Raw genomic sequence first — 16,806 nt, 5'->3', positions numbered from 1 at the left:
CTTTTGCATTTTAGTTAACCCTAACCCTTTTCCTAAACTAATCGTCCTAATCTGCTACCTTAATTTCCTTAACCTGATGTGTAAGTTCTCCTAACCTGCTTTTTTGTTTTTGTACTTTTACCTGTATTTCTCCCCAATCAGTCTTGTCTCATTGCCGCAACTCCCGTACGGACTCAGGAGAGGCGAAGGTTGAGAGCCGAAACACGACCCTGTCAAGCCCGACTGCTTCTTGACCCAGAAGCCAGCCATACCAATGTGTTGGAGAAAACACTGTCCAGCTGGTGACTGAAGTCAGCTTGTAGACACCCAGCCCACCACAAGGAGTCGCTAGAGCATGATGTTACAAGGAAATCCCAGCTGGCCAAACTCTCCCATAACCTGGACATCGCTGGGCCAATTGTGCACAGCCTAATGGGTCTCCCGGTCACAGCCAGCTGTGACAACACCTGGGATCAAACCCAGGTCTGTAGGGACACCTCAAGCACCCTCAATGCAGTGCCTTACACCGCTGCGCCACTCAGGAGGCCCTCAAAAAGTACATTTTTGCTGTATCCCTTCTATACAAAACTTTGCAAAAGTCCTGCACTTTTAAATTGGCTGTGATCCAATGGGAATTTGCACATATTTACAGGGTCACCATTCGGTAAAATGTATGACTTAATTTTTTTCCTGTTATTTAAATATATATATATATATATATATATATATATATATATATATATATATATATATATATATATACATATACATATAAAGTAATTGGTGAAATATTCTATTTCAAACCTAGACTTTCAAATCTCATATTCTCCAACATGGGGACAATTTGAGAAACATAGAATGACCAGGTGAATCCAGGTGAAAGCTATGATCCCTTATTGATGCCACTTCAATCATTATAGATGAAGGGGGTGAAACATGTTAAAGAAGGATTTTTAAGCCTTGAGATAATTGAGACATGGATTGTGTATGTGTGCCATTCAGAGGGTGAATGGGCAAGGCAAAAGATTAAAGTGCTTTTGAACGGGGTGTGGTAGTAGGTGCCAAGCACATCGGTTTGTGTCAAGAACTGCAACGCTGCTGGGTTTTTCACACTCAACAGTGTTTATCAAGAATGGTCCACCACCCAAAGGACATCCAGCCAAAGTGACATAATTGTGGAAGCATTGGAGACAACATGGGACAGCATCCTTGTGGGACGCTTTCTACACCTTATAGAGTCCATGCCCTGACGAATTCAGGCTGTTCTGAGGGCAAAAGTGGGGGGTGCAACTCAATATTATGAAGGTGTTCTTAATGTTTTGTATACTCAGTGTATAATATTTAAGCTTTTCTTTGTCTGCTGTTGTTCTAGCTCTGTAATAGTCATGTAGTTGCAGTGGCGTGTATTCATAGATGCCAAGGGAATCCAGACTTCCCCAAATATTTGACCAATAAAAATGTGAAAATAATGCATCTTTCTTCTCTCTCTGTGTTTTCATAATTTTCTGTCAATAGATAGTCAACATTTAAAATAAAGATATTGCTCGACCAATTAGAAAGACAGAAAATGGCAGAAAGCAGACAGTGTGCGGTGTTCAGACTTCTTTTTAACTGTTGCCGTTAGCCTAGGATGATGTTCACCATCATGGAACTGATTCAGTTTTCACAGAAAGTTCTGGTGACTCTTTGGCATTGATCTGTGTAAGGTCTTGTGGTACCTCCATTGGTGCGTGCATGTAGGGTAAATCGCCAATTGAAGTGGGGAACAGAGCATACCATTGTCAGGGCTGACCGGAGGGCTAAAAGCACCATGATAGTAACATGTATTTCCCTGTAAAACCCAATCCATAGCCCACAAGATAGAAAATAAGCTTGAAAAGACTTTTGGATAAAGCTTCTTCATTATTTTTAGCTTTTTCATAGGCCTAACATTTTTGGGGACAAATGAATATGCTCACAAGTGTTATAATACAAACATCTGTTCGGATATCTTATTGACATTGCCTAGTCTGTGGTCTTGGTGATGATCAGGGGAGCTTTCAGTAGACCCTTCTAACATTCTATAGAGAAGGGCCCAAACATAAGAGGTCTGACACTGACCAATCACAACTCTTCAAAAAACAATATATATATATATAAAATAATAACAAATACACAAACGTCCATCTTAGCAACACCTCAGAGGAGGGTGGACAAAGGGTTTGTGTGTGTGTGTGTGTGTGTGTGTGTGTGTGTGTGTGTGTGTGTGTGTGTGTGTGTGTGTGTGTGTGTGTGTGTGTGTGTGTGTGTGTGTGACACATTGCTTTCAGTAAGCAGTAGCTAGCTACTGTCACACAGGGTGGGACACTTACAGGATAGTGGTTCTGGGGTTGACCAGAGTCTCTGCTAGGTAACAGTGAATTCTTCAGCTGTAGGGTTGAGAGGGAAGGAAGGAAGGAAGGAAGGAAGGAAGGAAGGAAGGAAGGAAGGAAGGAAGGAAGGAAGGAAGAGAGCTGACTGAAGTTGAAGGTGCTGAGGGGACAGTGGTTGAAAGGAAACAGCGCTACAGGAGGAATCAGGCAGAGGTATACCCAGGACTGGTCTACAGGAGGGTTCAGGCAGAGGTATACCCAGGACTGGTCTACAGGAGGGTTCAGGCAGAGGTATATCCAGGACTGGTCTACAGGAGGGTTCAGGCAGAGGTATACCCAGGACTGGTCTGGTTCAGGCAGAGGTATACCCAGGAGGGGAGGGTTCAGGCAGAGGTATACCCAGGACTGGTCTACAGGAGGGTTCAGGCAGAGGTATACCCAGGACTGGTCTACAGGAGGGTTCCGGTAGAGGTATACCCAGGACTGGTCTACAGGAGGGTTCAGGCAGAGGTATACCCAGGACTGGTCTACAGGAGGGTTCAGGCAGAGGTATACCCAGGACTGGTCTACAGGAGAGGTAGAGGTATACCCAGGACTGGTCTACAAGAGGGTTCAGGCAGAGGTATACCCAGGATTGGTCTACAAGAGGGTTCAGGCAGAGGTATACACAGGACTGGTCTACAGGAGGGTTCAGGCAGAGGTATACCCAGGACTGGTCTACAGGAGGGTTCAGGCAGAGGTATACCCAGGACTGGTCTACAGGAGGGTTCAGGCAGAGGTATACCCAGGACTGGTCTACAGGAGGGTTCCGGTAGAGGTATACCCAGGACTGGTCTACAGGAGGGTTCAGGCAGAGGTATACCCAGGACTGGTCTACAGGAGGGTTCAGGCAGAGGTATACCCAGGACTGGTCTACAGGAGAGGTAGAGGTATACCCAGGACTGGTCTACAAGAGGGTTCAGGCAGAGGTATACCCAGGACTGGTCTACAAGAGGGTTCAGGCAGAGGTATACACAGGACTGGTCTACAGGAGGGTTCAGGCAGAGGTATACACAGGACTGGTCTACAGGAGGGTTCAGGCAGAGGTATACACAGGACTGGTCTACAGGAGGATTCAGGCAGAGGTATACCCAGGACTGGTCTACAGTAGGGTTCAGGCAGAGGTATACCCAGGACTGGTCTACAGGAGGGTTCAGGCAGAGGTATACACAGGACTGGTCTACAGGAGGGTTCAGGCAGAGGTATACCCAGGACTTGTCTACAGGAGGGTTCAGGCAGAGGTATACCCAGGACTGGTCTACAGGAGGGCCAAGGCAGAGGTATACCCAGGACTGGTCTACAGGAGGGTTCAGGCAGAGGTATACCCAGGACTGGTCTACAGGAGGGTTCAGGCAGAGGTATACCCAGGACTGGTCTACAGGAGGGTTCAGGCAGAGGTATACACCAGGACTGGTCTACAGGAGGGTTCAGGCAGAGGTATACCCAGGACTGGTCTACAGGAGGGTTCCGGTAGAGGTATACCCAGGACTGGTCTACAGGAGGGTTCAGGCAGAGGTATACCCAGGATTGGTCTACAGGAGAGGCAGAGGTATACCCAGGACTGGTCTACAAGAGGGTTCAGGCAGAGGTATACCCAGGACTGGTCTACAGGAGGGTTCAGGCAGAGGTATACACAGGACTGGTCTACAGGAGGGTTCAGGCAGAGGTATACCCAGGACTGGTCTACAGGAGGGTTCAGGCAGAGGTATACCCAGGACTGGTCTACATGAGGGCTAAGGCAGAGGTATACCCAGGACTGGTCTACAGGAGGGTTCAGGCAGAGGTATACACAGGACTGGTCTAAAGGGGAATTGGCAGAGGAATGAAGGGTTAAGTCAGTCACGCAAGAAATCATACAAACAGAAATCTTGCCTCAGCAGGTTATACCTGCATAAACCCACACACACCCCTGAGGCTTAAACCAGCGTTACGAGCCACAACATGCTACTGAAACATGCAGGAACAACCGAGGCCCACACACTTTTGATGGTTTTTGAAATCCCACTTTTGGATTTCATGTTAGCTAAACCAGAGCATGAAAATCAAAAACACACCTGTTTGTTCTCTAAGTGCAAGTGATGGGCCTGGGTTGTGTTCACTAGAAATAAAAGGGAAGAATGTGGCACGATTACCGTAACTTGTTTTCATTGCAAAACTATTTCCATTGCATGCACTAATGAATACAACCCAGGGTATTCAAGGTTCTTGACCAGCAGCTCAGGGTCAACACACACACACACACACACACACACACACACACGAGAGGTGGAGACATGTGTGAGGAAGAGACGATTCTCACACACACAAACACATACACACACACACACACACACACACACACACACACACACACACACACACGAGGTGGAGACATGTGTGAGGAAGAGACGATTCTCACACACACAAACACACACACACACAGAGAGAGAGAAACTACCTACTTGTGCTGGGTGTGAGGTGCCGTTCATGTGTTCGTAGAAATGTCTCTCTGCCTCATGGTAGCGAGGTTTATCAAACCAGATCTTCTCCTGAGCTAGGTAGTCTACTGCTGCACTCATGGTGCTACAGAGAGGAAGAGGAAGCAGATATGAGAAGAGAGAGGGACAGAAGAGGGAGGAGGAGAAAGGGATCTAATGTTTAGTAATTCAGTGAGTCCATTAGACTGTTTGTATCCCTCTGCTTTAACCATATGTGTCCCACTACAGACAATCCTTAAAGTAAGATAAATTAGGGGCACGACTTTCACTGGGCACTGCATATTTGTCCCCCCAGTTTTATAATTGGATTGTGATACAAAAAGCAGCATTGTTGTGCTTTAGGACCATGCGGATGCCTTAGAGCGGTCAGGTAGGCTGTTTGGTGGTTTCAGACGGCTGGATTTAGGACTGTGCAGACACCACAGAGCATGCAAACAGAGGCAGCTGTTGTCTGTGTGTGCTGTGCTTTTTCTCTGGAGTGATAAAAGCAAGCAGAGCAGAAACGTGCTACTCTTTATTTGATTGATGTATCTGGCAAAGTAAGTGCTGTTTGACTGAAAAAGAAAAAGCTAGTAGTGTAACTGACATGTAACGTTAGCTAATGTTTCATTCCATCTTGACTTAAGATCTGACTGGAGTGAATGAACTAACGTAAGCTAGCTAGTAGCTACCACAGCCAGTTCAACTCAAGCCATCTGTCATGTACAGTGGCTTGCGAAAGTATTCACCCCTCTGGCATTTTTCCTATTGTTTTGTCTTACAACCTGGAATTAAAATAGATTTGTTAGGGGGTTGTATCACTTGATTTACACAACATGCCAACCACTTTGAAGATGCAAAATATTTTTGGGGGTGAAACAAACAAGAAATAACAGCAGTGCATAACTACTCACCCCACACTCAAAGTCAATCATTTGCAGAGACACCTTTTTGCAGCAATTACAGCTGCAAGTCTCTTGGGGTATGTCTATAAGCTTGGCACATCTAGCCACTAGGATTTTTGCTCATTCTTCAAGGCAAAACTGCTCCAGCTCCTTCAAGTTGCTCCTTCAAGTTGGGTGGGTTCCGCTGGTGTACAGCAAGCAAGACATACCACAGATTCTCAGCTGGATTGAGGTCTGGGCTTTGACTAGGCCATTCCAAAACATTTAAATGTTTCCTCTTAAACCACTCAAGTGTTACTTTAGCAGTATGCTTAGGGTCATTGTCCTGCTGGAAGGTGAACCTCCATTCCAGTCTCAAATCTCTGGAAGACAAACAGGTTTCCCTCAAGAATTTCCCTGTATTTAGCGCCATCCATCATTTCTTCAATTCTGACCAGTTTCCCAGTCCCTGCCGATGAAAAACATCCCCACAGCATGATGCTGCCACCACCATGCTTCACTGTGGGGGTGGTGTTCTCAGCGTCATAGGTGTTGGGTTTGCGCCAGACACAGCATTTTCCTTGATGGCCAAAAAGCTAAATTTTTGTCTCATCTGACCAGAGTACCTTCTTCCATATGTTTGGGGAGTCCCCCACATGCCTTTTGGCGAACACCAAATGTGTTTGCATATTTTTTTATTTAAGCAATGGCTTTTTTTCTGGCCACTCTTCCGTAAAGCCCAGCTCTGTATGGCTTAAATTGGTCCTATGATACTCCAATTTCCACTGTGGAGCTTTGCAGCTCCTTCAGGGTTATCTTTGGTCTCTTTGTTGCCTCTCTGATGAATGCCTTCCTTGCCTGGTCCATGAGTTTTGGTGGGCGGCCCTCTCTTGGCAGGTTTGTTGTGATGCCATATTCTTAAAAAAAAAAAAATAATAGATTTAATGGCGCTTCGTGGGATGTTCAAAGTTTTGGATATTTTTTTATAACCCAACCCTGATCTGTACTTCTTCACAACTTTGTCCCTGACCTGTTTGGTGTGGCAGATGAATCAGAATTAGTTGAGTAACATAGATAAGCATATTATGTAAATAAAACATCTTATTTATGTGAGATCCTTGTCAATAGAATGTATCCTTTTGGACTATAGTGTTGGCAGTTGCACTTTTTTCTCAGCTGGGGCTCAGTCACTTGGGGTCCAGAGAGGGGAGAGGTCAGGCTGGTCTTTTACGTGTCTCTGGTGCTATGCAGAATATCAGAAAGGGAAGAGGACAGGATGGAACATTGTATTCTTATGTGAATGTAGCTGTTAAACCATGTGAAGGGATGGCGTGATTAAGGGGGAACCAATTACTTGTCTCCACAATGTCTGTGCTCAAGTCACTCCCCTCAGTGAGCTTGTCCAGGAGTGGGGTCAAGAGGGGGTTTACTTGAGATGGGAGTATCTGGAGTTAACAATTGAGTTATGCCTTGGATGAGGTAATGTTTTTGTACTATGAAGTACCAGGAACGAGATTAGAACCTCGTCTTAGAGACCAAACTGAACAATAATTTATAGCGAATGCTATCTGGCTATGGGATACTCCTCTCTCAAGTAAAAGTCTTTCTTTGTGGACTGTTACTAAGATCTGTGGTTCATCATGTAAGTTGAGAGGGGTGTATCTTGGCTATAAAATATTTTTTTATTCTTCTGTAGTCACTCTCACAATTCATTATAGATTGTAAATTGTTGAAAGTCAAAGGACTATTGTAAAGCTCATATTATTAGAGATGAAGTTTAAGTATAACTGACTGGTGTGTGGTTTGTAACTCTCCTCATTTGGTAATACAGGAAATTGCCACGACATTGGCGAGCTCCTTGGTCTTCATGGTGCCGCTTGCTTGGTGGTGTTGCAGACACTGGGGCCTTTCAGAACAGGTGTATATATACACTGAGATCATGTGACACTTAAAGTCCACCTGTGTGCAATCTAACTAATTATGTGACTTCTGAAGGCAATTGGTTTCACCAGATCTTATTTAGGGGCTTCATAGCAAAGGGGCTGAATACACATGCAAGCACCCCTTTTCTGTTTTTAATTTGTTGAAACATGGTCTTTTTTTCCTTTCAATTCACCAATTTGGACTATTTTGTGTGTCCATTACATGAAATCCAAATAAAAATCTATTTAATTTACAGGTTGTAACGCAACATAATAGGAAAAACGTCAAGGGGGGGGGGGGGTGAATACTTTTGCAAGGCACTGTAGAATCTAACAGCTGTTGTGTGTATGGAAATGTTTTGTAGTCTAAGTTGTGTCCTTTTTCAATAGAAGTAAATTAATTTGACTTGTTTCACCTGTTGATGTACCATTACAGCTAGTCAAAAGTTGTCTAACGTTAGATAATATTTTTGCTCCAATCACAGTCAGTACGGCAAGAACATTAGCCACCGTTCTTGCCTAGCCACCGTGCTTCTACACCTGCATTGCTTGCTGTTTGGGGTTTTAGGCTGGGTTTCTGTACAGCACTTTGAGATATCAGCTGATGTACGAAGGGCTATATAAATACATTTGATTTGATTTATTCATCTGCCAGTTTCCCTAGCCAATTCCCTACTTTTCACACTGACGCTGAATAAACAGCTCTACAGACACAACACTATGCTCATCATGTCTTAGCAGGAGCGGATGGTGACAGGGCAGGGTCAGGCAACCAGGGAAGACCAGTCTGACAGCGCTGAGGTGAACTTTTGCAGATGCTACACTTTGTTCTCTATGTACAGCAAACACTGGACAAGCCTGAAGCTGCAAAGACAAACTATTTTAAGGCAGTCTGACAAACCTCTAAAGTTGATTTCCAAACTGTATTAAGGGTTGATAGAGGCTTTTCCCGATGACACAAAACATGTTAAACAAAAATGTGAGGAAGACCTGGGAGACACTACTGATGAATGGATACAGATATGTTTAAATGCCCAGTCATGTTCATATAATCTCAGACATAAATTGCCATTTAAGACCGTCCATAAAATGTACTATATGCCAGTGTAACTGAATACCATGCACTCAGAAATTGTAGGTTAGCATTTGTGTGAGGGGTATGATATGTGTTTCTATAACTCTCACTCATCATTATTCATGATTTATTCAGAATGATCCATAATCATAGTAGCATCCACATTCATTTAGAAGTGTTTAGAAACATTATATTCTTATTTATGTCCTCCTACACCCACACCTCTAAAACCAAAGTTGCGCCCTTGGGATAAATCTCTGAAGACCACCAACATTGAGTAAAATAAATAATCATGGAAGTCAAAAAATGAAAACGGTAAAGCAACAAAAAAAAGTGACAAATGAGCAAATAAAAACACAGAAAACAAGTTAAAGAAATCAAAAAGCAATGAAAAGGAGATCGTCAAATGAAGCTGGTTTTGTTTGTGGAGGTCAAGACTCCTGGAATGGGTCATACTTGTCCCTCAGAGGGCCGTTGCATGCGACCGGTGATACTGCGGCGTCCGCAACGTCATCGCCAGCATCTTCTTCCCCAAGAGCCCCCTCCTCTCTGTTGGTTACTGTTGACTCCACAGGTACATTCTGGTAATAATCGTAGAAACGTATCTCTGCATCCTCATAGTGTCCCCGGTCTAGCCACACCCTCTCACTGTCCGGATGAAGGAAGTAACAGACTCCTCCCACTGACATGGCCCCACCTTCCTCATCTGTGATGTCAGCAGGCTCCTCCTCCTCCTCCTGAATGGTGAGCAGAGAGTGATAGACTTCGACCTTCCCGTGAGACCATGGCTGCTTCTTCTAACACTTCCTCCTCTTCCATAAGACTCTGTGGCTGGTCTCCAATACACCTGGAGGTTGAGTGAGCGTTAGGGGTGGTACGTGAGGTGGAGGCCCTACCATCCAGGTTGTTGTAGGTATGAGAGCGGTTGTTGCCGTAGAGGTTCTGGTAGAAGGTGGCCTCTGCCCGGTCGTAAAGAGGCTTCTGCAGCCACACGTGCCTCAGCAGCTCCACGGGGAGACAGGGCGGTCCGTTCATCAGCTGGCCAGGGGCCTGGGCCGAGGTCAGTGGGGAGGCCTGGGCCAGGTACCCCTCGTCTGGTGTGGCACCGCTGTTTGCGGGGAGGGCCAGGATTCTGGGGCTGCTGTTTCAGCTACTACGGTTGGAGGTGTGATTGGGTGGTTCGGGGCAGGGGATGAGGGTGAGGGTTGAGGGGAGGTTGTCAGCAGCCAGGGCAGAGAGCGAGGGTGAGCTGCTTGGCCTCCCATTCAACACGCACTGCGCTTGCACATGACAGAATAAGGAACTGTTTAATAAAACGTCATTTCTTCCGCCAGCAGGGGTCACTTGATTTCAGAGACTGGGACCGCTCAAAATCACGTCACACTGATTTATTTGTTTAATCTTTGTCTGGAATAAAAAAATGTTGGGATAGTTTTCAAAGTAAATCAATTTTTAAAAAATCAGAAAACCCAAGGAAGGTGAATTGTATGTAACATCTAACTTGATAGGCCACACTTTAGAAGAATGGAAATGTACTTTTAGTACATTAATGTACAGTACCACTCAAATACATTGTAATTTACAATATTATACTATGTGCAGGATCTATAAGGACCATCTGAATTAACAAAGTGTGAATGTACAGCACCTGTTCATAGCCATCAGTTTGGACCAGATAGGTACAATATTATTTTAATAACAAAAAATACCAATAAATTCACTTTAATAATTCAAATGAACATTGATAAATTATGAAGATAACTGGATTAGCGCTGATTTGAAGCATCTTGCTGTATTCTTCACAATCACTATGTGTCCTTGAACAACTCCTCCAGTCAGATTTGTAGTTAGATTAGGCTCCAACAGTAACAAAGTTAAAGACTGAAGTGGTTTCTGTGGGCATTGGGCAGAGAGCAACCAAAATATATACATTTCCTGAATCAGTTACTGTGGGCCAAAACGACTTCACTTCCTATTTTCTGTGGCCGTAGGCACTGACTTCCTGCCCAGCTCCCTGGCCCTCTCAGTTGCAGTCTCCACAGCGGTCATGGTGGCGGCCCTCACACCCCCCTGCTCCATGGCATGAAGCCCGAAGATAGTGGTGCCTCCTGGTGTACACACCTCCGAACGCAGTTGGGCTGGATGCTTCCCTGAGTCCCTCAACAACTGGCCTGCCCCCTAGAACAGGGAAGAAAATTACACATTGAACAGAGATACAGAAATACCTGTGCTAATATAATACAAATGACGGCTGCTTTATGAAACCAAAAACTCACCAATACAGTCTGAGCAGCAATGCTATGGGCCAGAGCACTGGGCATGCCCATCTTCACCGCTCCCTCAGCCAGCGCCTCTGCAAACAGATACACCTGCAGGGCCAAGGACTCTGTTATAACCAGAACAACGTTACCCCTTTCCGTTTTGTCTTCTCCATCCCATCCCATCCCTCTCCCACTCTCCACTCCCTCCCTCAATCTCTCCTATCTTCACCTCCATCCCTCTATCCAACTACTTCTCCGATAGAGTTCAGTGTGTCAAATCGGAGGGCCTGTTGTCTGGACCTCTGGAAGTCTCTATGGGGGTGCCACAGGGTTCAATTCTCGGGCCGACTCTTCTCTGTATACATCAATGACGTCGCTCTCGCTGCTGGTGATTCTCTGATCCACCTCTACGCAGACGACACCATTCTGTATACTTCTGACCCTTCTTTGGACACTGTGTTAACTAACCTCCAGACGAGCTTCAATGCCATACAACTCTCCTTCCGTGGCCTCCAACTGCTCTTAAACACAAGTAAAACTAAATGCATACTCTTCAACCGATTGCTGCCTGCACCTGCCCGCCCGTCCAGCAACACTACTCTGGACGGATCTGACTATGTGGACAACTACAAATACCTAGGTGTCTGGCTAGACTGTAAATTCTCCTTCCAGACTCACATTAAGCATCTCCAATCCAAAATTAAATCTAGAATTGGCTTCCTATTTCGCAACAAAGCATCCTTCCCTCAGGCTGCCAAACATACCCTCGTAAAACTGACCATCCTACCGATCCTCGACTTCGGCAATGTAATAGCCTCTAATACTCTACTCAAAAAATTGGATGCAGACTATCACAGTGCCATCCGTTTTGTCACCAAAGCCTCATATACTACCCACCACTGCAACCTATACGCTCTCGTTGGCTGGCCCTTGCTTCATATTGTCGCCAAACCCATTGGCTCCAGGTCATCTACAAGTCTTTCCTAGGTAAAGCCAAGTCTTATCTTAGTTCACTAGTCACCATAACAGCACCCACCCATAGCACGCGCTCCAGCAGGTATATCTCACTGGTCACCCCCAAAGCCAATTCCTCCTTTGGGCGCCTTTGCTTCCAGTTCTCTGCTGCCAATGACTGAAATGAACTGCAAAAATCACTGAAGCTGGAGACTCACATCTCCCTCACTAACTTTAAGCACCAGCTGTCAGAGCAGCTCACAGATCACTGCACCTGTACATGGCCCATCTGTAAATAGTCCATCCAATTACCTCATCCCCATACTGTTTTTATTTATTTTAATTGTTTCGTTGCACCCCAGTATCTCTACTTGCACATTCATCTTCTGCACATCTATCACTCCAGTGTTTAATTGGTATATTGTAATTACTTCGCCACCGTGGCCTATTTATTGCCTTACCTCCCTTATCTTACCTCATTTGCACACACCGTATATAGACTTTTTCTACTGTATGTTTGTTTATTCCATGTGTAACTCTGTGTTATTGTATGTGTCGAACTGCTTTGCTTTATCTTGGCCAGGTCGCAGTTGTAAAACTAGCCTAACTGGTTAAATAAAGGTGAAATAAAATACATTTTAAAAATCCCTACCTTCCCTCCATCCTTCTCTTTCCTCCTTGATTCATTTTACATTTACATTTCAGTAGACACTCTTATCCATAGCGACTTACAATGAGGGAAAATTCAATAGATTAGGCCCTTCAAACTCAACTCTGGACCTTGAAGCCAGTTCCAATGCATTTTTTACATTGTTGCCCTCCAGTCAGGGACTGACTTAGACCTAGGACACCAAGTGTGTGCAATTAATTATCAGGTAGAACATAAAACCAGCAGGCTTTGGAACTCGTAGGGTAAGAGTTGAATATCCTTGGTTAGGCCATCACTCCTCCTCCCACTCACAAAGGCCACCCCGCTGCCACTGAGCCCAGTGTGGATGTCTATCCAGGCCTCGGGCCCCTCCTCCACCAGGCCACAGTGTTGAAGCAGCGAGCGGAGCAGATCCCCGTCCTCTTGCCGCGCCCATGTCCCCCGCGAGAACAATAGTGCCCCTTGCTGGACCAGACAGGGAAGGTTGGGCATCAGTCTCAAAACCACTGTGTCAAATGGCAGGAGCTGGAGGACAGGGGGAGGGAGATGAGAGAAGGAGGGCGAGAGGGGGGAGGGAGATGAGAGAAGGAGGGCGAGAGGGACAGCGTTGTTCGGATGGATGGAGGAGGAAGAAGAAGAGAAGAAAGAGGGCATGTGACAGAGACCAAAACACAAAATTATACAATTATGGTCTTTTGCTTTATTGCTAAAAATGTTATTGTCTTTTTCTTGTCTGCAAAGAAAATCGCCAGGAATGTCTATCAGATATCTGATCAACCAATAAAGCAACTCAAGTTACTCAGGTTACTAAGCAATAGTTTAAAAACCCTCTCATCTGGACTCACCCCCTGAAGCGTTGCCAAGGTTACACCTGCTGCCACGGAGACGATGATGTGTTTCCGGGTGACGTGGTCTGTGATCTCACTGAGAATGGTTGTGATGAGGTGTGGTTTGACCGCCACGAACACCAAGTCACAGCTACTGACCAGCTCTGCATTGGAATGGGTGACAGCCACACCCAACTCCTGAAATAAAATGAAAACAGAGGTGAATGGTAACTCTGCGCGCACGCACACACACACACACACACACACACAAACACACACACACACACACTTGTCGAGCAATAGATTAATCAATGCAAATACAGTGATTGACATCAGCTGACGGGGGTGGAGAGAAAATAAGTGTGTGTGGGAAAAAATAGGAGGACTATGTACCTGAAAGCGACCAAAGTTCCTTGCGGAGGGTGCGCTCACTTTAACATTGCTGGGAGGGACATCTCCTGCAATTAAACATCCTGCAAGTTTTTGGGGGCATGTAAAAAGTCACACACACACCAGAGTTGGGTCAATTCTAATTGAAGGCAGTCAATTCTAATTGAAGGCAGTTAATTCAGGAAGTAAACTGAAATTCCAATTCAATATTTGAAAAAAGGGCATCTACTTTCAATGACTTCTCAATTAACTGAAAAGGAGAAGCTATTTATGTAAGAAGTTTTTACAGATTGGAATTTTATATTCAAATCACTTCCTGAATTGACCGACTTCAATTCTAATATACCCCAACCCTGACACACACACACTAGATTACCTTGGCTATCCCGTAGGCCATGTTACCCTGATGAAGACACACACACTATATTCTCCCTGTTGACCTACCAGACTGCAGGACTCCCTTGGCTATCCCGTAGGCCATGTTGCCTGCCCCGATGAAGCCGATTCTCAGGTTAGAGTCCATCTCAGGAGGTGTCTCTGGGTCTGACTTGATCTGCATGGGGGGCAAAGATAAATCCCTAGTCATACCAATGAACCATAACAGGGGCATCAATGATTATAATGACATGATCGCTTGCGTCTCAAATGGCACACTATAAAGTGTACTACTTTAGATATGGGCTCATAGTGGGGCGGCAGGTAGCCTAGCGGTTAAAGTGTTGGGACAGTAAGGTTGCTTGTTTGAATGCCTGAGCCGGCAAAGTGGAAAAATCTGCCATTCTGTCCTTGAGCAAGGCAGTTAACCCCCACAACAAATGCTCCCAGGGTGCTGATGACGTCGAGTAAGGCAGTCCCCGCACCTCTCTGATTCAGAGGGGTTGGGTTAAATGTGGAAGACACATTTCAGTTAAATGCATTAAGTTGTGCAGCTGACTAGGTATCCCCCTTTCCCTTAGGGTTCAGGTCAAAAGTAGTGCACTGTATAGGGGATACAGTGCCAGGGCACAGACAACATAATCATGGGCTTGACATCTGGGCAATGGTAAGAAATCAAATTAGTCCATTGCCTACAATGACATCCACAGTAGAATGATCATGCAACAACTGAGCAGCAGTTGCTTCTTCTTCGGAATCTTCTGTCTCTTCGTCATGCACTGTTGGCTTAGGCCTATTCCGAATACGAACAGGGCCGCTGTTGGTGCCATGCGAGCGGCTCCATGTTTCAGATTCATCCATGATTGATTGCATAGTTGTTGCATATTGTGGGAAACATATTGTGGGAAACGAGTAAATTTCACTGTTTGATGGTTGTTATTCCAGCTATAATACGATGTCTTGATAACTTTCCATCGGTGCCTTATCTGGTCAATTGATCTGTGATACCCGGCCTGTTTCATTCTCTTCTCTGCTACCTTGAACAACTTCAGGTTTCAAACCTTTCGACCGTCCAAGTGCTTCGCTATGTCCAGTTCCCTTAAAACTTTTAACATATATTCAGTCTCCTCCGAGTCCCAGAAGTATTTTTTCATGGCAGACATTTTTTACAATTAGTTTTTTAGGCTGTGATATGTAGTGATAAAATTATAATATTTATCTGTCCGAATGGATCTCGATCGGATTATACACATTCCACCTATGCTTTGCTGGGGTCGTCACTAGTTACCAACGCCACAAAGTCGTACATTTCCTATTTCGAAAATGTATCTTCTTAAAATCTGATTTTAAACCTAACCCTAACACACTGCTAACCTTATGCCTAACCCTAACCTTAAATTAAGACCACATTTTTATTAAAAAAAATAATAATATTAAAGATATAGGCTGTTGACTTTGTGGCTGTGGTAACTAGTGGAAACACTTTTACTGCCGGAACAATAACAAATAAACTTCCGGTTTCAGCCTTCATAATAAAAGCCCTCAAATAGGCCATAAACCATTATTTTATTAAACGTTTAAATAACACGATAAGAAAACTGATTTGATAAATACCTATTGGTCAATATGTTACGATATTGGTATAATAAGAAAAATGTAACAAATGTTAACACAAAAAAATATGTATATATTTTAAGACATCCCTCATTCAGACCTCTTGGTGTAAGAGCTAATCTCCTGACAAATGTATGGCCACATTAGAGATACATATTTCCCACAGATCACACAGACCCACAAAGAATGTGAAAACAACTCAAGCATTGATAAAATCCCATATCTGTTAGGCGAAATACCGCAGTGTGAAATCACAGCAGCAAGATTTGTGGCCACGAAAAAGGGCAACCAGAGAAGCACAAACCAATATTTATCTTCCCCTACTATTCGTACTACAACTATTTCCACATTGTAAAAACATGTACATAGCTGATAATACAACTATTGAAATGTCTAAAACATTTACGAATGAAATATTTAAGCAATAAGGCACGAGGGTGTGTAGTATATGGCCAATAAATATACCATGGCTAAGGGCTGTTCTTAGGCAATACGCAATTCAGGGCTCGAACCACCCAGTTTATAATTACTGTTAAACTATAATAGTTTGTTGTTGTTGTTGCGGATTTGTGTCTTCTCACCTTTGTTTGTTTATTTCACTCGCGTTGGCAACATAAACACGTTTCCCATGCCAATAAAGCCCCTTTGAATTCAATTGCTAACTCGGTGTTGGACTGACAGTACGAACACGAATCGTCGGGCTCACACACGTGTGCTTTTACAACTAGAACTAGAACCACAACAACATCAAGCTGCTAGCTACTACAGCTCAACATTTTAACTAACTATGTAGCTAGCTAGCCTATGATTCAAATTGACGTCTCTTTATTTGAGATATATATGCATTATACAGTTGCCTAGTTATGGTTACCTTCAATCAAATCCAGGGATTTTGTAGAGGCTTTGAGCTCAACTGACTCACGAGTCCTCCTGTCTGAGCAAGTTGCTGCACATTATCTGATCTGTATATCATCTCAACTTCAGTCATATGTACCATAAAGGACACATATGATGGAAAGATCTACGAATC

The 16,806-nt window shown here is 44.4% G+C and overlaps 1 protein-coding gene across 4 annotated transcripts; it reads right to left on the bottom strand.

The window, feature by feature from the left end:
- Positions 1-10,079: 10,079 nt before the first annotated feature.
- Positions 10,080-16,756, bottom strand: pycr3 (pyrroline-5-carboxylate reductase 3). 4 transcript variants are annotated; one of them, XM_029633141.2, is made up of 7 exons: positions 16,648-16,756; positions 14,232-14,340; positions 13,791-13,870; positions 13,416-13,595; positions 12,883-13,095; positions 10,983-11,075; positions 10,080-10,884 (listed from the first exon to the last, which is right to left on the bottom strand). In XM_029633141.2, the coding sequence occupies exons 2-7, from the start codon at positions 14,308-14,310 to the stop codon at positions 10,672-10,674; spliced, it is 858 nt and encodes a 285-aa protein (XP_029489001.1). In that variant the 5' UTR covers positions 14,311-14,340; positions 16,648-16,756; the 3' UTR covers positions 10,080-10,671. The 4 variants fall into 4 exon arrangements, with proteins under 4 accessions (XP_029489001.1, XP_029489002.1, XP_029488999.1 ...); XM_029633142.2 differs by lacking the exon at positions 16,648-16,756 and adding an exon at positions 16,358-16,592; XM_029633139.2 differs by lacking the exon at positions 16,648-16,756 and adding an exon at positions 14,859-15,415.
- Positions 16,757-16,806: the final 50 nt, after the last annotated feature.

The sequence above is a fragment of the Oncorhynchus nerka genome, linkage group LG24 (assembly GCF_034236695.1).
Source record: "Oncorhynchus nerka isolate Pitt River linkage group LG24, Oner_Uvic_2.0, whole genome shotgun sequence".
Classification (NCBI taxonomy): Eukaryota; Metazoa; Chordata; class Actinopteri; order Salmoniformes; family Salmonidae; genus Oncorhynchus; species Oncorhynchus nerka.
The sequence above is the reverse complement of the archived record's forward strand: the minus strand, read 5'-3'. Positions and strand labels throughout refer to the sequence as shown.

Excerpts from the sequence above, each read along its gene's own strand:
- pycr3 (XM_029633139.2), bottom strand. The coding sequence starts at position 15,035 with ATGCAATCAATCATGGATGAATCTGAAACATGGAGCCGCTCGCATGGC. Across the intron at positions 13,596-13,790 it reads GGAACTTTGGTCGCTTTCAG|GAGTTGGGTGTGGCTGTCAC; the intron begins GTACATAGTCCT and ends ATTTTATTTCAG. Across the intron at positions 10,885-10,982 it reads TTGCTGCTCAGACTGTATTG|GGGGCAGGCCAGTTGTTGAG; the intron begins GTGAGTTTTTGG and ends TCCCTGTTCTAG.